Source organism: Bombina bombina, chromosome 2 (assembly GCF_027579735.1).
Source record: "Bombina bombina isolate aBomBom1 chromosome 2, aBomBom1.pri, whole genome shotgun sequence".
Classification (NCBI taxonomy): Eukaryota; Metazoa; Chordata; class Amphibia; order Anura; family Bombinatoridae; genus Bombina; species Bombina bombina.
The window spans coordinates 184,718,696-184,745,027 of NC_069500.1; the positions used below are offsets into that span (position 1 = coordinate 184,718,696).

At 42.7% G+C, this 26,332-nt stretch overlaps 1 protein-coding gene across 1 annotated transcript in view; it reads left to right on the plus strand.

Annotated features, from left to right (window-relative positions):
- WDR41 (WD repeat domain 41) overlaps nucleotides 1-26,332 on the plus strand; it is a 411,686-nt gene that overhangs the window by 296,342 nt on the left and 89,012 nt on the right. Inside the window, exon 10 of the mRNA XM_053701379.1 lies at nucleotides 18,087-18,208. Within this exon, the coding sequence (XP_053557354.1) occupies nucleotides 18,087-18,208 (122 nt within the window). The remainder of the gene's footprint in view (nucleotides 1-18,086; nucleotides 18,209-26,332) is intronic.

Sequence of the window (26,332 nt, forward strand, 5' to 3'; positions counted from 1 at the left end):
CAAATATACACACACACATATATACACACAGATACATACACACACACACAAGCACATAGATACACACACAGATACATATACACACACATTAAAGAACAAAAAAAAAATCTGGCTCCTAAGTATTCTGGTTGGCTTCTAGACTCCTAGAATAAATTTGTTAAGCCCTGACTTACCTTTTCTGCAATGTGCTGTTACCCTGTACCACACTGGAGTTCAGGAAGGGGGAGAAAATTGAAGAGAGAGGAATGTAGAAAATATTTACATTTAGAGAGAATGGAACAGTGACATCTGCAGGCAGAAATTAAAAGTGCAGGCAAAAAAAAAATTCTGCTGAAACGGTACATTTTCTGCGATGAGATCGCACATCGCAGTATGTTCTGCCTTGGGGCCCCAGTCATTCTTTGTCTTTCGTCACGTTAGGAAGTGGCAGAGAAGTGGCAGAAGATTCTGAGAGTCCTGAAAAAGGGTATCTGCCCTTCGAGATAGGACTGGAGTTTTAAGTAGTCATGTCAACCTCTCAGTGAGAATATTGATGAAAGTTAGAGTCTGGAGATGCAGGTAAAGGTTTTCTGCGAAACCATCCAGACTAATGCTAACAGCTCCTAAGCAATCAGTGTTGACGAGTTTCACTGCCTGCTTTCTCACTCAAGTCCATTTCAGCAGCGCTGCTATAAGACTGTCACACTTGAGAATCTGTGTTCTGTTCCACAGCATGGATCCTGGAGGTAAGATTGTTTAAATTTTTACACATACAACCCTATAACAGGGTCACAGTGTGACTCCTTTATACCATGATAGAATCCAGGGTTAATATCCTCTGAAGGGGGTTTATTGAAAAGTTGGGATTAATCAGTGTATTAATTATTTACATGCTGCTTTGTGTGATTTTTTCCTGGGCTGATAGACTGTGTATTTTTGACTGGAACAAACATGTTTCACTTTTAAGTTTCACTTTCGTTTTTGAAAGTGTTGCACGGCTCCTATTACTTGCTGTATAAAGGTGCAGTTTTTAATTGTGTTCTTCTGTGGGTATAACCTGAGCTATGGAGGACTCTGACATGTTAGAAGGTACTCCTTCTGTACTAAATCATACCTGTTTATATTGTGAGGAAGCCGGGATTTTCCCGCCCACTCAATTATGTTCCATATGCCTTAAAACTGTTATAAAGTCTAAGAAGGGAGACAAGCCTGCTAAGGCTCTTAGTCCCTCTGAGTCGTCTACCTCTCAGGACTCAGCGTCCCGTGAGGTTACTACCCTTGCTACATTATCCACTCCACATGCCGTTCCCCGTAGCACATCTAATCCTACATCCGGAGGGGCCTTCTTCCTGCAGTCTTTGCCGCGCAGTTACAAACGGCGGTGTCTGCGGCCCTCAGTGCATTACCTCGCCCTAACAAACACAAGAGAAAGGTTAAACATAGCTCTCCTGACCCGGAGTCATCTAAATATTTATTGGATTTAGCTATTATGTCCCAGTTATCCGATGAGTTAACCTCTGTAGCTGTAACCTCCTTAGCGTCTAAGCCTCCTGCTGTGGAGGAACCGTCCTTTAGATCAGTGATTTTCAACCACTGTGCCGCGGCACACTAGTGTGCCATGAGAGATCGTCAGGTGTGCCACTGGGAATTTGTCTCTTCTTGCTTAAGTGCACTCCTGAAGTGGAACAGAAGTGGAACAGTGGAAGTAGATGCTGCTACCCTATGCACTCATTCGGACACGCAGGAACTCGCTCAACTCACACACAGTTCTCCAGAGGGTCTGGGCTACGCTCCGGAGATTTCACTCGACTCGGCTGCATTACAAAAGTTCCTATCAAGGAGATCTGAGCAAGAGAAGACCCGTCAAGCCAGTGCGCATTTGGGTGACGGCGCATGTATTTGAAGGCATCTGCTATCTGCTACGATAGCCATGAGAACTACTGAGAAATCTAATAAAAAGATATACGACACTCTGGAGGGTCGGGGCTCCTCTCCGGAGGTCAAGCAAACGGCTTCAGTCCTTTTTTCTTCTCCCCCCTGTTGCGGAGGCCTGTTAGTGCTGGGGGTCGACAGCTCACATATCACCTCGGCCTACCCTGAGGCCTAGGAGCCTACATTCACTTGTTCCCAAGCTTCCGAATGGGGTAACTGGCCAGGAGGTATGTGTTACTTACCGGAGTCCGGATTGATAGTCGCCTTGAAGAATAGAGGAAAGTGGGCCGAAGTGGCGGGAACGGATGCCATTCTCTTTCTGTGTCTGCGGAGGTATTTTGCGGCTACACACTCTGACAGTCGCAGTTTTACAGATCCACTTGCCTCCCCTTCCTGGATTGTCAAGCTCAGGGAGAATTACCCTGGATATTAATTATATTGTTCCAAAATGGAGAAGACAACTTCTGCTTTAACTGGGTGAGACCTTTCTGTTTACCATCATATGCATTTTATGCAATTTGCCCTCCTGGCTTATCTTTTTTCAGTTTACTCTCATCATTGCCTGATTGCCAAGCCCTGATGCTCTTTTGTGGGCCCCATATTTATGCTTATCCTATTTGAAACTCTTATACTGGTCCCCCCAAAGCTTAGGGACTTTAATAGTGGGATCACTTGGAACCCAGTAGTTTCTTGTTTTTGGGATCAATACTTGTGCACTGCTTACTGCCCTAACAAGCGGAACTTTTACTTGCATGGAACTGCTGCATATCACCTAAGAATTTATTTTCATCACTGGTACCCCCCCTAACAGCCTCAATACGTGGAACTTTTGATTGTTATTATTGTGCCTGTAGCTTTGGCAATACAGTTGTAGTGACTGTCATGCTAATAAAGCTTAAAGGGACAGTAAAGTCAAAACTAAACTTTCATGATTTAGATAGGGCATACAACTTTCCTATTTACTTTTATCATCAAATTTGCTTTGTTCCCTTGGTGGTATTTTTGAAAAGCTAAACCTATCTAGGCTCAAACTGATTTCTAAACAGTTGAAAACCGCCTCCTAGCTCAGACCATTTTGACTGTGCTAGTTCACATGTGTCATATTAGATAACATTGTGCTCACTCCTGTGAAGTTATTTAGGAGTCTTCACTGATAGACTACACTGCATGTCTGTCAAAGGCACTTAGATAAGGAGGCTGTCTGCAAAGGCTTAGATACAAGGTAATCACAGAGGTAAAAAGTATATTAATATAACTGTGTTGGTTATGCAAAAACGGGGAATGGGTAATAAAGGGATTATCTATCTTTTTAAATAAGAAAATTTTTGGTGTAGACTGTCCCTTTAATTGAATTTACTAAATTGTTTATATATATATATATATATATATATATATATATATATATATGTGTGTGTGTGTGTTTATATATATATATATATATATATATATATATGCTGTATTAGGCTACAATGTGTGATTTTGTAAAATTTTGGTATGGTGGTGTGCCTCAGGATTTTTTTATGTAAAAAAAAACATGCCGTTGCAAAAAAAAAAAAGGTTGAAAATCACTGCTTTAGATTTAAAATTGAGCACTTGTGTTTTTTATTAAAGGAGGTTCTGTCTACGTTAGAGGTTCCAGAGGCCGCGCTGCCTGAAGAACTTATGATACCTAAATTAGACAGAGTTTACGAAGACAGGAAAGTTCCTTTGAGTTTTCCTGTGCCGGTTAAGATGGGGAACATTATTAAGAACGAATGGGAAAGAATTGGTTCTTCCTTTTCCCCCTCGTTTACTTTTAAAAAGTTGTTCCTGGTCCCGGACTCTCAACTGGATTTGTGGGGCTCCATTCCTAAGATGGATTGTGCTATCTCTACGCTTGCTAAACATACTACCATACCTCTTGAGGATAGTTCTTCGTTCAGAGAGCCGATGGATAAGAAAATGGAAACCTTTCTGAGAAAGATGTTTCAATATACAGGATTTTTGTTTCAACCGGCGGCTGCAGTTTTCCAGAGCGGCTACCTAATGCTGGGACTCTTTGTCAGAACTCATTGAGGCGGAGTCTACCGTTGAGGATATTCAAGACAGAATTAAAGCTCTGAGAATTGCTAATTCTTTTATTTGTGATGTGAACATGCAAATTATTCGCCTAAATGCAAAGGCCTCTGGTTTTGCGGTCCTTGCCCGCCGGGCACTCTGGTTGAAGTCTTGGTCTCCTGATATGACTTCTAAGTCCAGACTCCTTTCTCTTCCCTTCAAGGGAAAGATTTTATTTGGTCCAGGCCTGGACTCCATTATTTCTACAGTTACCGGAGGCAAGGGTGCCTTCCTACTGCAAGATAAGAAGAAGAAGTCTAAGAAACGACAATCTTCTACTTTTCGTTCTGACAACAATCCTCCTCAAAGCCCGAGCAGCCCAAGAGTACTTGGAAGCTGGCTCAGTCCAAGCAGAATAAGAAGCCTGCCGAAAACAAATCGGCATGAAGGGACTCCGGGATCGGATCGTGTACGGGCAGACTGTCTCTTTTTTCACAAGCCTGGTTCAAGGACATACAGGATCCGTGGGTCCTGGAGATGGTATCTTAGGGATAAAAGATAGGCTTCAAATCTCATCAGACAAGGGGCAGATTCCTTCTCTCGAATCTGTCTACCAGACCAGAAAAGAGGGATGTCTTTTTAGGGTGCGTTCGGGATCTATCCTCTTTAGGAGTTGTTGTCCCAGTGCCTACCGAAGAAAGAGGTTTGGGGTTTTATTCAAACCTTTTCGTGGTCCCAAAGAAGGAGTGAACTTTCCGCCCAATTCTGGACCTAAAGTGCTTAAACAAATTTCTCAGCGTCCCTTCCTTCAAGAAGGAGACGATAAGGTCAATCCTTCCTTTTAATTCAGGAAGGCCAGTTTATGACCACTATAGATTTGAATGACTCTTACCTTCATGTTCCAATTCACAGAGAACACTTTCAGTTCCTGAGGTTTGCTTTTCTGGACCAGCACTTCCAGTTCATTGCCCTCCCATTTGGCCTAGCTACTGCTCCAAGAATCTTTACAAAGGTTCTGTGGGTTCTTCTAGCCGTTGCCAGATCTTAGGTTATTGCAGTAGCCCCATACTTGGAAGATTATTCTGGTGCAAGCACCATTCTTTCGTCTTGCGGAAGAATTCTAGGAGTCCCTTTTCAGTCTTCTTCGATCACATGGATAGAAGATAAACTTGGAAAATAGTTCTCTTATCACAAGTACCAGGGTGGAATTCCTGGGTACTATTTTAGACTCCATATCCATGAGGATATTTCTAACAATCAATGGTCGGTCCACAGGACTGTAGTAAAAGTTCACTTTATTAGAAACAGAATAAAACGAAAAAGTGACGTTTCGGGGTTGAGAGGTTACCCCCCTCAATCATGGTATGATTAAGGGGGCAACCCTGAAACGTCACTTTTTCGTTTTATTCTGTTTCTAATAAAGTGAACTTTTACTACAGTGCTGTGGACCAACTATTGATTGTTTGATTATCTGTTTGGGGAACTTGGCAGCAACCCCAGGTCTTCACGAGCACATTCCTACTAGTGCTGTATCATTTGGTGCATATACATGAGGATATTTCTAACAGACCAGAGATGTTGCAAGCTAACTTTGGCATGTCTTGCCCTCCGGACCTCCTTGATTCCCTCTGTGGCTCAGTGTATGGAGGTGATTGGTCTCATAGTGTCCTGCATTGACATCATTCCTTTTGCCAGGTTCCGCCTCAGACCTTTACAACTGTGCATGCTGAGGCAGTGGAACGGCGATCATTCAGATCTGTCTCAACAGATTGTATTAGACAGCCGGTCGAGAGAATCACTCTCTTGGTGGCTCTGTCCAGATCATCTGTCCCGAATGACATGCTTCTTTCGACCATCCTGGGAGATTGTGACTACGGATGCAAGCCTATCCGGATGGGAAGCTGTTTGGGGTGCCAGGAAGGCACAGGGGTTGTGGACTCAGTCCTCCCTCTCAATCAATATTTTGAAACTACTGGCAATCTTCAAGGCCTTGAAGGCTTGGCCACTTCTGGGTTCGTCCCAGTTTATCAGATTCCAATCAGACAATATAATCTTGGTGGATTACTTCAAACATCAGGGGGGAACAAGAAGTTCCTTGGCATTCTGGAGTGGGCGCGGGCCCACAGCTGTTTGCTGTCAGCGATCCACATTCCGGATGTGGACAACTGGGAGTTGGATTTTCTCAGGAGGCAATCCTTCCATCCAGGGGAATGGTCTCTCCATCCCGAGGTGTTTGTAGAGATATGCAGCAAGTGGGGTACGCCGGAGATAGATCTCATGGCATCCCGTCTCAATACCAAGCTACCCAGGTACGGGTCGAGGTCTAAGAATCCCCAAGCGGTTCTAATAGATGCACTAGCAGTGCCCTGGAGGTTCATACTTGTATATCTTTTTCCTCCATTACCACTTCTTCCTCGAGTGGTGGCCCGCATCAAGCAGGTATCAGTAATCCTGATTGCTTCATCGTGGCCGCGTAGGACATGGTTCGCGGATCTAGTGGGGATGTCCTCATCTCCTCTGTGAAAGTTACCTTGTCGCAGAGACTTGCTGATACAAGGTCCATTTGTTCATCCAAATCGCGATTCTCTGAGGCTTACTGCGTGGAGATTGAACACTTAGTCTTAGCCAAGAGAGGTTTCTCAGAGTGTCATTGATACTCTTATTCAAGCTCGTAAACCAGTTACTCGGCGTATCTACCACAAGGTGTGGAGGACCTACTTATTCTTGTGTGAAGCGCTCGGTTTTTCCTGTCACAGATTTAAGGTTGCCAGGATCTTATCTGTTCTCTCGGATGGGCTGGAGAAGGGCCTTTCTGCTAGTTCCCTGAGGGGACAGATTTCGGCCCTGTCGGTTTTATTGCATAAGAGACTGGCTGAGCTTCCTGATGTGCAGACCTTTGTTAAGGCTCTAATTAGGATCAGACCTGTGTTTAGATCTGGGGCTCCTCCTTGGAGCCTAAATCTTGTTCTTCAGGTTTTGCAACAGGTTTCCGTTTAAACCTCTGTATTCCGTTGACATTCAATTGTTATCTTGGAAGGTTCCCTTTTTATTGGCTATTGCCTCTGCGCGCAGAGTTTCTAAGATCTCTGCTTTGCAATGTGAGCCCCCTTATCTGATTTTTCATGCAGATAAGGCAGTTTTACGTACTAAATTAGGTTTGCTTCCTAAGGTTGTGTCAGATCGCAACATCAATCAGGAGATTGTGGTTCCTTCCTTGTGTCCTAATCCTTCTTCATCGAAGAAACGCTTACTTCACAATTTGGATGTGGTTCGCGCCTTGAAGTTCTATCTTCAGGTTACTAGGGAGTTTAGACAGTCTTCCTCTTTCCTTGTTGTCTATTCAGGGAAGGGAAAGGGGCAGAAGGCTACTTTTACTTCCCTATCTTTTTGGTTAAAGGTCCAGTAAACACAGTAGAAATGCAAGATAACAAGACAATGCAATAGCACTTTTTTTCTGCCAATTTTAACAGTTATGTCTATTTCTACTCCCACTGTACCATGTGGCAGCCATCAACCAATTACAAATGCATACATGCTTTATTCTGTGAATTCTTGCACATGCTCATTAGGAGCTGGTGACTCAGAAAGTTTGAATATTAAAAGACTGTGCACATTTTGTTAATGGATGTGAATTGGAAAGTTGTTCACAATTGCATGCTCTATCTGAATAATTAAAGTTTAATTTGACTTGAGTGTCCCTTTAAGGAGTGTCATCCGCTTACCTTTCGAGACAGGGGGACATCGTCCTCCTGAGAGGATAACGGCTTATTCCACTAGAGCAGTGACTTCCTCTTGGTTTAAGAACCAGGCCTCTATGGATCAGATATTTTTAAGGCGGCTACCTTGTCCTCCTTACATAATTTTTCAAAATGTTACAAGTTTGATGTTTTTGCTTCGGCTGAAGCAGTTTTTGGGAGACAAATTTTGCAGGCTGTGTAAAAGAATGAAGCCGTGGACTCTCCCTATCTTAGGAAGGAAAACATAATTGATGCTTACCAGATAAATTCCTTTCCTTCCGGTTAGGGAGAGTCCACGGCCCCCGCCCGTTTTTTCTTGTCTATGGGCGGTCCCCTATTATTTATTTTATTCTTCTGACACCATTTATTCCCTAATGTTTCTCCTACTTTTCCTTGTTCCCTCAACAGAATGACTGGGGTAATGAGGAAGTGGGAGGGATATTTAAGCCTTTGGCTGGGGTTTCTTTGCCTCCTCCTGGTGGCCAAGTGTTGTATTTCCCAACAGTAAGGAATGAAGCTGTGGACTCTTCCTATCTGGAAGGAAAGGAATTTATCTGGTAAGCATAAATTATGTTTTTAATGTACACACACTGTCTGAACTTCAAATGAGGAGTAGATTTTTTATAACAAATTTCAAAGTTATGTATATTTCCACTCCCCTTGTACCATGTGATAACAATCAGCCAATCACAAATGCATATACGTATAGCCTGTGAATTCTTGCACATGCTCAGTAGGATCTGGTGACTCAAAAATTGTAAATATAAAAGACTGCACTTTTTTTAATGTAAGTAAATTAGAAAGTTGTTTAAAATTACATGCTCTATCTGAATCATGAAAATTTAATTTAACCTGAGTGTCCCTTTAAATAAATAAAAAGAGAGAAGCGCTCAACCTGGGAACGAACAATAGCATAATAGCTTGTTCTATGGCTTGTTACCACCCAAGAAGCAGCCTCTTTTTGCTCAACATGTGCCTTTCACAGAGAAGAAATTAGCATATCAGTCTGATCCTGACTTCACAGTACAGTCCAGCCTCGAAATACCAGGCAATCCCTCTCTGAACGAAAGAAACAGCAGAACCCCAGATGTATGTTTCGTCCTATTGTGGGCCTCGTTAGTGAGGTGCAGCCACTAGGCACACGTCTTGATTCCCACATCACACTTAGGGAGACTTCCCAAAGTGTCATAATTTGCATAAATAAAAATTAATTTATCAGGTAAGTTCTTAAATAAATTATGTTTTGTGTTGTCTACTTAAAAAAAAAAAATATAGTTTAGATAGGTAAATTAAAATTAAAAAAAAGGTTCTATTTCTGTTTAAATGTTAAAAATTATCCGGTATTTTAGCAAGTTTTTCTCTAAAAGCCCCAGTATTGAAGGGGGTTAAACCCTAAACCCCTCCCACAAGTGAAAAAGGCACTAAAATGGGTTCTTAAGCTACCAACAAGCAAAATAACCTAGTTTAAAAATCACACTGTGTATCTTAAAGCAGTATCTCTGTATAACACAATGTATACAACATATAATTAAACTTGCCAGGATATATTGTAGCTAATATCTAACATTTTAAAATGTTTCAAAATATCAGAGAAATAGGTCAGTAAATCTTTAGATTAGTTTTATGACAGAGACAGCAAGTGGAATAAATCCGGATCATAATATAGATAACTGGTTTCTAACAGCATACAAACAATATATTACACGGAGAATAATCATATAGATATAAATAAAGTCTCTAGTATGTCAAACCAATAACCAGTTATTGCTTAGAAGTCAGCCAAAAAGTATTAATATTAAACAATGTCAATTAGGACATGAATATCAATAGACATAGGGGCTCAGCACTGCTAGCCAATAGAATTAGAGAGTTCAAATTACACATATATATATATATATATATATATATATATATATATATATATATATATATATATATATATATACACAAGCAGAAAACGAATCCTCACTCCAAGATCAGCCACCTGGGTGCAAGTAAGCAAATTATATTTCCAGAACAAAAAATGCACACTCAGGGTTTTCCAAACAAAAAAAGTCAGCTTTATTGGATGACGTTTCAGGGATATTATATCCCTTTCATCAGATCAAAAAGTGAACCATTTTGGTTGAAGAGACAGACGGTGCGAGGCAGCCGAGGCGAAACAGCTGGCCGTTAGGAGCAGAGAGGGTGGGCGGAAGCTGCCATTGCAGGGGAGTGGCCGACTGGAGCGCCGTGATTGGTGTGTGGCCGGGCTGGAGTGGGCGTGGCCGACTGGGATCACTGTGATTGGGGCATGGCTGATGAAAGTGGGTGTGGCCCTGAGGGCGCAAAGAAGGGGGAGAGAGCAAAAGAGAGGGGGGAAAGAGAGAGCAAAAGAGAGGGGAGGAAAGAGAGAGCAAAAGAGAGGGGGGAAAGAGAGAGCAAAAGAGAGGGAAGGAAAGAGAGAGCAAAAGAGAGGGAAGGAAAGAGAGAGGAGAGAGAGAGCAAAAGAAAGGGGGGAGCAAAAGAGAGGGGTTAGAGAGAGAGCAAAAGAGGGGTTAGAGAGAGAGCAAAAGAGAGGGGGAGAGCACAAAAAAGGGGGAGAGAGAGCTCAAAAGAAAGGGGGAAAAGAGAGGGGGGAAGGGAGGGAGAGAGCAGAGAGGGTGGGCGGAAGCTGCCATGGCAGGGGCGTGGCCGACGGGAGCGCCGTGATGGGTTGAGTGGGCGTGGCCGACTGGGATCACTGTGATTGGGGCATGGCTTGAGGGCACAAAGGAGGGGGAGAGAGAGAACAAAATAGGGGAGAGAGAGAGCAAAAGAGAGGGGGGAAAGAGAGAGCAAAAGAGAGGGGGAAAGAGAGAGGGGAGAGGGAGCAAAAGAGAGGGAGGGAGAGAGAGCTAAAGAGGGGGGGAGAGAGAGCAAAAGAAAGGGGGGGAGCAAAAGAGGAGTTAGAGAGAGCGTAAAAGAGAGGGGTTATAGAGAGAGCAAAAGAGAGGGGGGAGAGCAAAAGAGAGAGGGGAGGGCACAAAAGAGAGGGGAGGGCACAAAAGAGAGGGGAGAGAGAGAGCAAAAGAGAGGGGGGAAAGAGAGAGCAAAAGAGAGGGGGGAAAGGAAGGGAGGGAGAGAGCAAAAGAGAGGGGGCGAGAGAGAGCAAAAGAGAGGGGGGAAAGAGAGAGCAAAAGAGAGGGGGAAAGAGAGAGGGGAGAGGGAGCAAAAGAAAGGGAGGGAGAGAGAGCTAAAGAGGGGGGGAGAGAGAGCAAAAGAAAGGGGGGGAGCAAAAGAGGAGTTAGAGAGAGCGTAAAAGAGAGGGGTTATAGAGAGAGCAAAAGAGAGGGGGGAGAGCAAAAGAGAGAGGGGAGGGCACAAAAGAGAGGGGAGGGCACAAAAGAGAGGGGAGAGAGAGAGCAAAAGAGAGGGGGGAAAGAGAGAGCAAAAGAGAGGGGGGAAAGGAAGGGAGGGAGAGAGCAAAAGAGAGGGGGCGAGAGAGAGCAAAAGAGAGGGGGCGAGAGAGAGCAAAAGAGAGGAGGAGAGAGAGAGCAAAAGCGAGGGGGAGTGAGAGAGAGAGAGCGCAAAAGAGAGGGGGAGAGAGAGCAAAACAGAAGGGGGAGAGAGAGAGCAAAAGAAAGGGGGGGGGGCAAAAGAGAGGGGAGAGAGAGAGCAAAAGAGAGGGGGGAAAGGGAGGGAGCAAAAGAGAGGGGGGCGAGAGAGAGCAAAAGAGAGGGGGAGAGAGCAAAAGAGAGGGGGAGAGAACGAGAGAGCAAAAGAGATGGGGAGAGAGAGCAAAAGAAAGGGGGGAGCAAAAGAGCGCGCAGGGAGAGAGAGAGCACAAAAGAGAGGGGGAGAGCGCAAAAGAGAGGGGCGAGAGCGCAAAGAGAGGGGGGAAAGAGAGCAAAAGAGATGGGAGAGAGAGCGAGCACAAGAGAGGGGAGAGAGAGCGAGCACAAGAGAGGGGAGAGAGAGAGCACAAGAGAGGGGAGAGAGAGAGAGCACAAGAGAGGGGAGAGAGAGAGAAAGAGGGGGGAGAGAGAGCAAGAGAGGGGAAAGAGAGCAAGAGAGGGCAAAAGAGGGGCAGAGAGAGCAGGAGAGGGGGAAGAGAGAGAGAGCAAAATAGAGGGGGGAGAGAGAGAGTAAAAGAGAGGGTGGAGAAAGCAAAATAGAGGGGGGGGAGAGAGCAAAAGAGTGGGGGGAGAGAGAGAGCACAAAAGAGTGGGCGGAGAGAGAGCAAAAGAATGGGGGAGAGAGAGCGCAAAAGAGAGGGGAGGAGAAAGCAACAAAGAGGGGAGAGAGCAAAAGAGAGGGGGGGGAGAGAGAGCTAAAGAGAGGGGTTAGAGAAAGCAAAAGAGAAGGGGGAGAGAGAGCGCAAAAGAGAGGGTGGAAGAGAAAGCAAAATAGAGGGGGAGAGAGAGCAAAAGAGAGGGGGAAGAAAGCAAAAGAGAGGGGGGGGAGAGAGCGCAAAAGAGAGGGGAAGAGAGAGAGCAAACGAGAAGGGGGAGAGAGAGATCAAAAGAGGGAGGGAGCAAAAGAGGGGGGAGAGAGTGAAAGAGAGGGGTTAGAGAGAGATCAAAAGATGAGGGAGAGAGCAAAAGAGCGAGCAAAAGAAGGGGGAGAGAGAGCGAGCAAAAGAATGGGGAGAGAGAGCGAGCAAAAGAAGGGGGAGAGAGCGAGCAAAAGAGGGGGGAGAGAGCGAGCAAAAGAGGGGGGAGAGAGCGAGCAAAAGAGGGGGGAGAGAGCGAGCAAAAGAAAGGGGTTATAGAGAGAACAAAAGAGAGGAGTTAGAGAGAGCAAAAGAGAGGGGGGAGAGAGAGCAAAAGAGAAAGGGGTGAGAGAGCAAAAGAGGGGTTAGAGAGAGAGCAAAAGAAAAGGGGGTTAGAGAGCAAAAGAGAAGGGGGAGAGAGACAGAGCAAAAGAGAAGGGGGAGAGAGCAAAAGAGAAGGGGGAGAGAGAGCAAGAGCAAAAGAGAGGGGGAGAGAGAGAGAGAGCGAGAGCAAAAGAAAGGGGGGGAGAGAGAGAGAGAAAGCAAAAGAAAGGGATGAGAGAGCAAAAGAGAGGGGTTAGACAGAGAGCAAAAGAGAGGGTGAGAGGGAGAGCAAGAGAGGGGAGAGAGAGAGAGCAAAAGAGAAGGGGGAGAAAGCAAGAGCAAAAGAGAAGTGGGGAGAGAGAGCGAGAGCAAAAGAGAGGGGGGCGATAGCAAAAGAAAGGAGGAGAGAGCGCAAAATATATTGGGAGAAAGAGCACAAAAGAGGGGAGAGAGAGAGCAAGGGGTGGCACCGCTGTACTGCAAAATATATATATATATGTGTGTGTGTGTGTGTGTTGGAGTTCAGACAAGGGTTGTACATTATATGCAAAATATATTACATGAACCAGGAGAATACTTTGGCTGTATAGTTAGCAGTCATGCAGCTGAAAAAAACCAAAACCATGAATTTAGCCAAGGGTCCTATAGAACAATAATCATCAGTAGACCTATGCACAAACTTAGACACTGGATCAGTGATTCTGTATGTGTTACAGTATGATTGATGCACTGCCTGATAAGAACACACCTATTCTACCATGGCTCCTATATCAGTAGCTACCCTGAATGTACAGGGACTTAATTCCCCAACTAAACGGAGCCTCCTATATAGGTACTTGGTCACACATGGATTACACCTAGTATTCTTGCAAGAGACTCACTGGGAAAAGACCTCTACACTACCCAGAAGGTCTCCCCTATACCCCGTATGTGAAACTGCCTCCTTCACGAAAAAAAAAAGAGGTGTTGCAATAATGATTCACCGGGATATTTGTTGTAAAATAGAGCATATTGACCGAGACCCAGAAGGTAGATTTCTTATTCTGATTTGCTCCCTTAATGGAGTTCTTTGCACGCTGGCTTCAATCTATACCCCGAACACTGGACAGATCCCCTTTCTCAGAAAATTTCTCAATAAGCTAGACCTCATTAAAAGGGGACAGGTCCTTTTAGGGGGAGATTTGAACTTGGTTTGGGATCCGATGTTAGATAAGAAAATAAATAAAAATCACCCGATAGACCGGAACCTAGCTACCCAATCTTATGCTTTCCGTAGACTCATGTTCCAGTTTGGACTGTTTGATGTCTGGAGGTGCCTCGCCCCTACTGAACTAGATTATACACATCATTCGATACCACACAATTCATACTCGCGGATAGACTACATCCTATGCGACTCATGGACACTAGATAAATTTACCGCCCCGAAGATTAAGCCCTGTCTTTGGTCAGACCATGACTTGGTTAGCGCTCAACTGTCAATTTTACAGATCCCCAACTGTAGACCACCTTGGAGGCTTCCTGACCAGTGCCTAGCGGAACCTGAGATCCCGCAATTGACTGAGTTAATTTCTGACTTCCTGAAATTTAATGACACGGGTGACACTAAACTTGAAATTGTTTGGGCCGCGCTTAAAGCTTACTTGAGAGGCCACTTCCTAAAAAAAAAGGCCCAGTGGAAGGCAACCCAGCAGGTCCCATTGGCAAAACTGTATGCCGATCTGAGACCCCTCGAAATGGCCAACAAAAAAACTCTTGATCCTGCTCTTGCCACACAAGTAGGGCTTATAAGATCCGAAATCAATAAGCAGGAACTATTAAAGGTCCAAGCCAATCTGTTTAAATTAAAGCAGATCTATTATAGTAAGGGAAACAAAGCTGACAGGCTTTTAGCCCGCAAGCTTAGAAACCGAGCGGCCAACAGCAGGATCCCGGCTATTAAGTCGGTTCGAGGAATAGTCCGTTCCCCCAAGGACATTGGCACTGCCTTCTCGGAGTACTATGCTGCCCTCTATGATTTAGAGGGTGGCTCTAGTGACCTGCCTCCGAGTGGAGATGAATTGAGACGGTTCCTAACAAGTTTGCAATTACCAAAACTAAGCGACGACTCTATAGAGGATCTAGAGAAACCTTTTACTATTGATGAAATAAAAACAGCCATCCTATCACTGAAACCCCACAAGGCCCCTGGCCCAGATGGGTTCACACCATTATTTTACCGGTCTTTTGCCTCACTCCTTTCCCCTTTGCTTCTTCGGTTGTTCAGTGGAATTGCCGAGGAAGGTAAGACCCTCCAGGAATTTCTAGAGGCCAACATTCTGACTATTCCTAAAGAAGGCAAAGATCCAATGGAATGTGGGAGTTATAGACCCATATCCCTTATCAATGTGGATATAAAGATATATTCCAAGGTCCTTGCGACCAGACTGGGGAAACATTTGCCCTCTATAATTCACCTTGACCAGGTTGGGTTTGTTCAAGGCAGACAGGGAACCGACAACACACGCAGGTTACTGAATATCCTTTCAGAAACACACGACATGGGCCTACCCCTTCTCGCCCTGTCACTGGATGCCGAAAAGGCCTTTGACAGGGTGAGATGGGAATATATGTTTGAGACCTTAAAAATATTTGGGATCCCACACTCATTTTGTAGAGCAATTGAGGCACTATACGTACTCCCCACAGCAGTAGTTAAGGGACTGGGCTTTAGCTCCCCCAAGATACATATCCGGAATGGAACACGACAGGGCTGCCCCCTGTCGCCGCTCCTCTTTGCGATGGTAATGGAACCACTAGCTGAGGCAATTAGAAGCGATACTCGGATCCAGGGCCTACTACTGCATGACTCGGTACAAAAGGTGGCGTTGTTTGCCGATGACCTTACCCTCTTCATTACAGAGCCGACACACTCGCTCCCGCCCCTGCTGGCTTTAATCGACAAATTTGGCAAGCTTTCCAATTACAAGATCAACGTCTCCAAAACGGAGGCATATATGATACACCCTGATCATTTAGAACAGCGTGCCTTGCAGAAGCAATATTCATTTAAGTGGTCTAACAAGGGAATCCGCCACCTTGGGGTCTTTCTATCTCACGACAAAGATATAGTACTACGTGAGAACTATCAAGCTCTGATGAAAGAAATTACCAAATCATTAAGATCCAAAAGATATGATGAATTGTCTTGGATGGGGAGAATTGCAGCCTTGAAAATGATGCTGCTACCTAAGTTAACATATATCATGAGATGTATTCCACTCCCAGTCCCGGAAAAACTACTAAGAGGCTTCCAGACTCTCTTCAACTCGTATGTGTGGAATAGCAAGCGACCCAGAGTTGCTGCAGCAATCTTGTACTCCCCCCTTGACCAGGGAGGATTGGGTCTACCTAGTGTTAGACACTATTATGAAGCAGCAATGATTTCCCATGCTTCAGCGTGGGGAAGGGATCTCCCACCTGCGAGATGGAGGGAGCTTGAGCAGGCTTCTCTCCCAGCATACCTGGATTTATCTGATTTATTATGGCTCCCCCCCCATCTTTCCTCCACATATACCATTTCTAACAAAATAGTCAGAGGATGTCAACTACTTTGGTACAGATTTCGACATAGCTCCCAGATTGCCCCCTACCCTTCTCCCATCCAGCCAGTTATTCCTCTACTCCAGACTCTCCCTAACTTCAGACTGAATTTATGGAAACAGCTAGAAATAAAGACGGTTGGAGACTTCTATGCCAATGGACGCCTCTTAACTCAAGAAGAGATGATAGCTAGATATGAAATCCCGAGGCACCTAGAATTTGAACTTATGAGACTGCGTTCCTTTCTGAGAGCGTGGGGGCTTCTTGGAGACTCGCCACGGGCCCCTACGCCCTGGGAGTCGAGATGGAAAATGGGACTCCAAATCTATAAGCCCCTTTCGGCGCACTATAAGTGCCTCATAGTGTCCCCTGTGTTAGTTAAAACGAGACACCTGCTCTCCTGGGAGACAGACTTAAAAACAACGTTCACTGCCCAGAAATGGACAGTGGCTATCACTAAGACCAAAGCGGTGTTGCACTGCGCAACGATGTACGAGCTCTATTTTAAAATGCTCACTAGATGGCATCTGGTCCCGACCAAGCTTCAATCTCTTTACCCTACCCACTCTCCCTCTTGTTGGAGGGACTGTGGAGGCCTAGGTACCCCATTGCACATATGGTGGTCCTGCCCTAGACTTAAGCCACTCTGGAACAAGCTCCGAGAGGCATGTAGAGCAATGGCTCTCCCTGAGATCTGTGACCCTGCACTTGCCCTCCTACACCTAAATCTAGAGAAAATACCCTTGCATCAGAGATCTCTCTTAATATACATGCTCACCTCAGTCAAAATGACAATTGCTAGAAACTGGAAGAAAGTACACCCCCCCAGGTGGCAGAGTGTAGTGGAATATCTAAACTATGTGAAGTCCATGGAAGATTTTGTTTACCGAATAAGACGCCAATCAGATATCTTTAGCCTTATTTGGGAACCCTGGGATACTTACTTACAGCAGAATCCCCCAAGATGAGTATTGCAGTGAGGGCAATAGTAGTCCAAAGACCCAGACACTGTATTACCCTCCTTCCCCCCCCTTTTCCTTTCTGTCCAAAGATGAACCCCCCTCCCCTTCTCCCCATCCGATCATTAGGTTTGCTTTTGTACAGAAGCCCTATCCCCTCCCCAATGGGAGCGCTTCGGCTTGATGGTGAAAAATAAGGATGTACAGAATGAGCAGTGGACCTCGCCGCGTACCCGTGGTGAGCTCTACTAGGCTACCCATAGATTTCTTTCCCTAAGTTACTAGTCAACATCCAAACCATTTTGGAACTACTAGCGCTAATATCACAAACTAGGTTAGGCGGTCCTCGCCACACCTATCAGACAGTTTATAGATTACGACTCTAATTTTCCCTTGACGCAGCCACTTACCCCGCTAGTTAACGATAAGACAAAGTTAATTTGTATCATTGTTTCTTTGTACTGGTGCGGTTTGTGATCTCTGTATCAATTCAACTCTTGCAATGTTTACAATTATAGTTGTAATGTCTTTCGCATTTCATTAAAATAAAAGTACACTTTAAAAAAAAAAAAAAAAAAAAAAAAAGAACACACCTATTACAAATACACAGAAGACTTAGTGCAAACAGAAGCATAGATTCTGATCACATATTAGAACTATAAGTCCTGTTTAAGCTTTCTGTTACACATCCTGAAGTGCATTCTCAAGGACAACTCCTACAGCCCACTCAGTGTACATATGCCTCAACAAGCTTGTTAACAAAGCATAGTTTATATAGGCTAAAATAATCTTTTTAGGGGGGAAAAAAACTAATGCATTTTTCAATGCAATACAAGTTTCTACAAATGATTGGGTGGATTTTATTTTATATCCTGTGCTCTCTGACCTAAACATCAATAAGTAGATTTATTGGTGAATGCAAAATGTTTACAGACTACTTAATGTTAACTTGCTTACCTTCCTTTAATAAGCAATGTAATAAATACAATTTTAACTGTTTAAATCATTTACATGTTCATTTTCTGACTATTAGAAATAAAGTAAGAAAAATGCTTATTAATGTGTAAATGTGTTTTATTTCAGTACATATTTGCTGGTGTAGGAAAAGGTATTTATGTCTACAAACTAGAAACAAAGCGTATTATTACTGCCCAGAAGCGAGCACACGACTTGAACATCGAGCACCTTGCAACACTTCCAAACCGGTACTTTTCTTTATTAGTGCACAAATTATTTGCCAGTTGCCTGTGTGTTATTTAAAGGGACAGCAAACACCAGAATGTTTGTTGTTTAAAAAGAAAGATAAGCCCTTTATTACCCATTCCCCAGTTTTGCATAACCAACACTATTATAGAAATACACTTTTTACTGCTGTGATTACCTTGTATCTAAGGCTCTGCAAACTGCCCCCTTATTTCAGTTCTTTTAACAGACTTGCATTTTAGCCAATCAGTGCTCACTCCAGGGTAACTTCACGTGCATGAGCTCAATGTTATCTATATGAAACACATGAACTAATGCCCTCTAGTGGTCAAAATGCATTCAGATTAGAGGCAGTCTTCAAGGTCTAAGAAATTAGCATATGAACCTCCTAGAATTAGATTTCAACTAAGAATACCAAGAGAACAAAGCAAAATGGGTGATAAAAATAAATTGGAAAGTTGTTTAAAATTACATTCCCTATTTAAATCATGAAAGGGTTTTTTTTGGACTTGACTGTCCCTTTAAATCAAATATTTGAGGCTACTCTTAAAGGACCAGTCAATACAGTAGATTTGCATAATCAACAAATGCATGATAAGAATACAATGCAATAACACTTAGTCTGAACTTCAAATGAGTAGTAGATTTGTCTTAAATAAATTGCAAAGTTATGTCTATTCCCACTCCCCCTGTATCATGTGACAGCCATCAGCCAATCACAAATGCATATACGTATATGCTGTGAGTTCTTGCACATGCTCAGTAGGAGCTGGTGACTCAAAAAGTGTAAATATAAAAAAACTGTGCACATTTTGTTAATGGAAGTAAATTGGAAAGTTGTTTAAAACTGCATGCTCTGAATCATGAAAGTTTAATTTTGACTTGAACCCAAATGTTTTCTTTCATGATTTAGATAGAGTAGGCAATTTTAGATAACTTTCTAATTTACTCTTATTATTCATTTTTCTTTGTTCTCTTGGTATCTTTATTTGAAAAAGCAGGATTGTAAGCTTACGGACCAGCCCATTTTTGGTTCAGCACCTGGGTAGCGCTTGCTGATTGGTGGCTACATTTAGTCACCAATCAGCAAGCACTACCCAGGTGCTGAATCAAAGATTACGTAAGATTACATTCCTGCTTTTTCAAATAAGGATACAAAGAGAACACAGAAAAATTGATATTAGGAGTAAATTAGAAAGTTAACTAAAATTGCCTGCTCTATCTGAATCATGAAAGAAAAAAATGTGGGTTCAGTATCCCTTTAAGCAGAAGCAAATACGCTGACAATCAGAAGGACTTTTGTTAGTAATACATTTTAGGAGAGAAAAGTTAGTTTGTTAAACATTTTGTATAAATTAAGCTACAGAGGACTTGTGTTTCTTCATTTATGACATATTTATTTATGTTGGCAATATCTTTTAATTAATATATTGCACATAGCTAAAACACTAATTTGTACTGAGATATTTTTTCTTTCTTTTAATATGTTCCCAATGATCAATTTTACCTGCTGGAGTGTATTAAACTGTTTACAAATAGCTAATTTACCATTATTTTGTCATTTGAAATAGCTGACTGCTGTACATCTTTTTCATATCCAAAATATACCTAAAGGGTTTATACTCTGCAGCTGGAATAAAAAGTAATTGAAATCACATTAAAGTGATGGTAAATCCTAGCGTTTCTGAAACGCTAGGATTTACCATTGTAACAAATAAAGGGAACTTTCATTCATGAAGTATCAAATATTTAATTCTGAAAGCCCCTTTATTTGTTAGCAGTGTTCGCTGTGCTGAGCTGCTAAAGGCAGCCCACAGCAGAACGCTATTTGGCTGAGAGGTGACGTTTCCACCTCTTAGCCAATAGCCATGCAGGAAATCCATCTTGGCGCTGTGTTATGTGTTTCACAAATGCTAGGATTTACCATCACTTTAAGGGGAAACCAATTTTACAGTTTACTGTCCCTTTTACTGCTCCCAATGCAGTAAAAATGTATAATTTTTGTAAAGTGTTGTCTAATAAACATTAACTTTAATGAGAAATTTCCCCTAGCAGTTCCCTTCTATAAATGTTTTTTCCCAAATAAATTTAAAAAAAATCCATTACATAAATGACCATCGGATTATTCATAGAAACCAAATATAATAACGTGTAGAAATTTAACAGATAAAATATTTACTACAAACATTTTTAGTATTCCAAATACAATCAATTTGAAAACATTAATTTTTCCATTATGTTTACGTAGGAAAAAATACTAATTGGCAGCTAGAGCCACAAATTCTAATCAGTCTGACATAAATATTATTAGGTGATGACAAAATTACAATGCCATCATTTTAGTTGTATATTTCTATCTTAATGGGAGGAGAGTCCACAGCTTCATTTGTTACTTGTGGGAATTAAGAACCAGGCCACCAAGAGGAGGCAAAGACACCCCAGCCAAAGGCTTAAATACCTCCCCCACTCCCCTCATCCCCCAGTCATTTTTTGCCTTTAGTCACAGGAGGTTGGCAGAGAAGTGTCGGAAGATTCGGAGTAGTCTCTTATGGAGGGTAGTACTCTTCGGAATGGGACTGGAGTTTTAAGTAGTCCTGTTAGCCTCTCAGTGACAGCATGGGTGAAAGTTAGTCAGGGAGAGTCTTTCTACGAAACCATCCCGACACAGATTAACAGCTTCTTAAGCAATCAGCGTTGACGAGTTTCGCTGCCTGCTTTGTGCTCTCAAGTCCATGTCAGGAGCCATGCTACTACCCTGTCACACTTGAAAGGCCGTGTTCCTGTTCCACAGCATAGATTCTGGTAAGATTGTTTCATTTATACACATATGATAACGCAAGAAGACAGGATCACAATCTGTATAGAATCAAGGGTTAATATCCCCGGAAAGGAGGTTATATGAATGGGGGGGGGATTTATGCATAATATTGTTTATTGTGTTTGATGCTGCGACATGTGTGAGATGAGGCTCTAGCAATGTGCGAACAGTCAGGTTTTCTTGAGAGATATGGCACAGCCTCTTTTTTGGGTGTTTTCTCTGCAGGGGCGGTCCTGCATGGCACTCCATGTGACCGGGTGTGGCCTCTTTAACTTCCTCTTTCTTGATCGGCTGTTGCAGGAGTCGAAACAGTTTCTCTGTGGTCCTGGTCTTAGGAGGTGGTGAGTGCCCCGGCCATTGGGATATAAAGGTGCCATTTAATCCTATCTAGTCCGTAATAAAGGTGCAAGCTATGAAGGACTCTATGTAGAGGGTACTCCCTCTTTAACCAAATCTAATACCTGTGTTTATTGTGAGGAGATTCCGGTAGATCCGCCTGATCAACTATGTTTGGGTGGTGCTAAAAACCTAAGTGATGAGTATGGACATATATCTATATGTCATGTATATAGCTGAGTTCCAGTGTTGTTTCTGACCTCCGCTATAAATTCCCAGCAGCCCCGTCTACTTGCATGGTATTGATCTCAATCCAGTGTGTACTGAGCCTATCCATGTATACTGATTAAGAATAACTTCTAAGAGCGTTGTTATCCTTCATTACCTCTCTCTCTCTCCTGAAATCAGCCTTCCAAGGTTGCTACACTGTCTTGTCTGGAAAACCTCCAGAACTACTTCCTTCTACAGCTGCTGGAACTAGGATCCTTACTCGCGGTGACGTCACACGCCATCTCCTCCATGCCGCTCGCAGCCGACAGTCTCCCGCATAGCTAGCTAGACAGAAGCTCGTTACCTACTGCCTCACACAGTCTCAGTTCCACAAAGCTTTGGATCAGGTAGGTTGATAATACTTTTCATTGTAACGGTACCTCTCCTCCTGTTCGCAACCAACTTCCACATTAAGTCAATATTACCCTGCTTGTTAATCTTAACCGGACATTGTCTAACAACTATCAGCTCTCATGTGGTTAAAATTTCTCTCATACTATTTTGCGCTACTCAGCTTGTGATACATTATGTATAAGCCTACCTACATATGTTCTGAAATTGGTGTTAACACTCTGGTCTAGCATGTTAGGTAACTCTGCTGCGTTCTTTTGGTGTAGTATACACAGGTGGCAGCCATAGAGTTATTCAGCTACTTGGACCTGCTGATAAAGAGCTACTTGATTACTGGGGGTGCCACATTATCTTTTAAGGTAATTGATGTAGTTCCCCATGAATCACACCGCAACAACCACTCATTTATAGCCATTTCAGCAGCTGAGGTTCATCTCTATGTTTTATATTACAGGCATCAACCTAGTGCCTCACACTATATCATCAAATATAAGATAACAAATATAAAATGTAAAATACAAATGAATTATACTTAATAGACAAACTATATATGACACTGGTGTCTATACATACATGGGTACAGGTTATATCATATAAAACACAATATTAGCACATATGTAATAGGATGTTCAACTATTATATAACTGGTTAAAATGTCTGCTTGATGAATCAGATAATAAAATAAATCTTTAAAAACATGTGCAATGTATTAAAAAAAAAAACAATGTGTGTCTTCGTAAATACACATAAGCATTGAAAAATGGATATATGAATGATAGTATTTGATTCAGTGTCTCTGATGGCTGATTCGTTAAAAGAACAAATTTCCTCAATTTATGAGCAGCAGATTCGTTGTTTTTAGGGAATAATGTAAACACAGTTTTATAACCAATTTATCCTTTGATACTTTTAGAAGATGGACGATTTATATGAAGTTGCTTATATTGTCTTATTTCATATATACAGGAATAATACTCATATCTTTCAGGTGTGTTTCTGGAATGTCTTATGGCAACATATGCATATACAAGTGTCAATATAGATATATTGTTTCTGTCCTTTTAAAATTCTAGCAAGATTTTGCTTGTTTATTATGTTATTAATCGTACCTGTTTTTTCAATGTGGGATGATGTGGATAGTGGTCCTTATGATGAGCTCCCCAGTGGCAAACCCCTCCAGTGTTTATATTCCTAGGGTTCCGCTCCGCTCCTCGTATAGGCCTCAATCACCTCCGTTAGACTTATATTACCCAATGTGGGATAAAGTCAGATCGCTATATTACCTGTATTCCTCAGTATATTAAAAAATGAATTTAGGCCGGCCAGCAATCCTGATGGTCGCATCAAGTTAGAGCTCCGACAAACGACCGCTCTAATGGGCAATAAATAACATATAATCACTCAGAACTGGGATATGCCCTACTATATATCACTTAAGAAAGCTGTTTGAACGTCAGACGCTAGAGAAAAGAGATCCGTATGACCGAAAAAACGGAATTAGACAAAGTCTGATTGCGGCCTATAACAGAACGACGACGCAACACAGTGTGAGCCACACTACCAGCACACACGCATTACATAGAGGCGCTAGCTAACGAGCCCGAGACACAGCTTGCTGATAAACCTCCTGTGTGGATCATCGCTTCAAGACCCTGCAAACCAGATAAACTACGGACCTAAGGTAAAACGTCATACAAATAACAAAAGACTGCGCCATACACTTATTACCGGGCCATAAAGATTGAACAGGCCCTATATAACTGCCCTATACCTTGCTTCTACATGTGATCACTCATACTTCAGGCCGACATACATAACTACCTGATCAGTAAAGGCCTTAGAATAATTAAAAGTGCGCACTACAGGATTAAACAGCGTGGAAACCGCGCGGCCTACCACTCCCTAAATACATACTGTGGAGCAGAATACGACCACTTACATCAAACTACATAGATCCTAGACTCAAGATGACCTCAAAGAGTAAAACCAAAGGAGACAAGCTTTTAAAGGGACATACAAGCACGGGAGGCAAATTGAACGCTTACTTTAAGAACCATGACACCTCTCTGACTACAGAGCCTGATCTACCTCTCTCCGATACTACAGAACACTCCTCACAAGCCCCTACATCTATAGAGGATAAGACACCCATAACACGATCAGATCTAAAAGCTCTATCCACTAAGGCGGACCTCTCTAACATAATGCAACAAGTGAGTAAAGCTATAAAAGATGGCCTGGCAGAAGTTAAGAGAGATATTAGGGAGCTGGGAGACAGGGTGTTGGAATTAGAAGACCAACTAGAGGAGACGAATAAAGCCTCAGATAACACTGCACAAGCTTTTCAATTTCAATCTGAGGCCATTGAACGCTTACAGATCCAAATGGAAGACCTAGATAACAGAGATAGAAGGCAGAACCTTCGGATTCGAGGCATACCAGAAAAAATTCTTCCACAACAACTACCCTCCTACTTACAAAACTTGTTCAAATTTTTATTGGATCCTGAAAAAGAACCTATAGCCCTGGACAGAGCCCACAGAGCCCTACGGCCAAAAACCCCAGACAGTATGCCACCACGAGATGTAATTCTGTGCTGTCACAAGTTTAAGGATAAAGAAAACCTTTTACAAGCATCTAGGAAGAAATCACCACTTTATTTTGGTGAAGATGTCATACAGATCTACCCTGACCTTAGCCCGATCACCCTAGCCAAACGTAAGGAAGCCAGATATTTAACTTTACACTTACAAGATCTTGGAATAGCATACAGATGGGGCTTCCCTTTTGCCATTAAAGTCCTGAAAGATGACAAAACATTTGTATACCGAAACCCAGATGATCTGGAACAGTTCTGCAGGCAGCTGAATATTGCACAACCATCTCTACCCAAGCTGACAGAAACCTCAAGAAAAAGAGACCAAGAGAGATCTTTGTCACCTAAACCACAAAGAAGAAGCTGGTCAACTAGACCCACAAAGAGGAAAAATACAATGGCGTCAGACTCTCCTGCCAGATCTTCGGACATAACATGACAAAAATGACAGTAACTCTTAACTCCTTTTCTCTTTTTGATAGCTTTGCCCTGCTAAAAGGGCATTATATAGAGAATATCCAGCTTTCTACCAGCGAACCCAGTCGAATGAGTCTTATATCATTGTTTGACATGTTTAAAAAATGAATAATTTGTACCCAAAATAGAGTGGACAGGCACAAACATCAGCCTACTCTCCCCCACCCACTCACTGTTTAGTTAGAATTACAGACCTAGTTTAGCACTATCTATAATCTTAGGATGAGTAATTCTAGGAATGCTAGTACAGTTTTCCTTTTGTTTGTTTGTTTTTGTTTGTCTTTTTTACTGATTGATTGTATTTTCATATCTAACACTGTTGGTTTTTTATTTCAGACTCCAGGTTGTCTTTTATTACTTGAAACAGCGATACCTTTTTGTAGCTCTATCAAAATGTTAATATCCCAGGGGATGCCTCCGAACTCCATGTCTTCCCAACTCTCAGGTGAGACGAAACTGACCGACACTTACCACCCCCCATGACCATGACAGTCCCACGAATTCAGATCATTTCACAAAATGTGAAGGGCCTTAATTCGCCAAATAAGCGGTCTATTGCTCTTAAACACTTTGCTACCTATTCTCACTCTATTATCTTCTTACAAGAGACCCACTTTATCACAGGCGCAGAGCCTTCTCTAGCCTCAAAGGACTTCCCTACAAACTACCATAACGCATACCACGCCAAGAAGCAAGGTGTTACCATACTACTTCACAAACTCCTCCATTTCCAGCTACATAACAAAATCACAGACACAGAGGGACGGATCCTTATTCTCACAGGTCTCCTGTTTAACAAACCAATCACTCTAGTTAATATCTATGCCCCACTTAGTCGTAGACGAAAATATTTCCAAAAAGTTCTCTCCCTGGTTTTAGAACACAAGAAAGGTCTGGTAGTGATGGGAGGAGACCTTAATACAGTACTATATCCAATCATGGACTCGTCTACAAAACACGGACAAGCGAAATCTAGAGCACCGAATACAACCCTATCATGTATAAAAGAATTGGGCCTTATCGATACCTGGCGCATACAGCACCCAACACAACACAACTATACGTTTTATTCACATCCATGGGCAACATACACCCGAATTGATTATTTATTGATAGACATCACTTATCCCTCCTAAGAGACTCAGACATTCGACCTACAGCATGGTCTGACCATTCAGCAGTACACCTAGAGTTAGACTGGCCCGAGATCCCAACAATCCCTTACACTTGGAGACTAGAGGACTCACTCCTTCATTATCCCCCAACACAAAAAATATT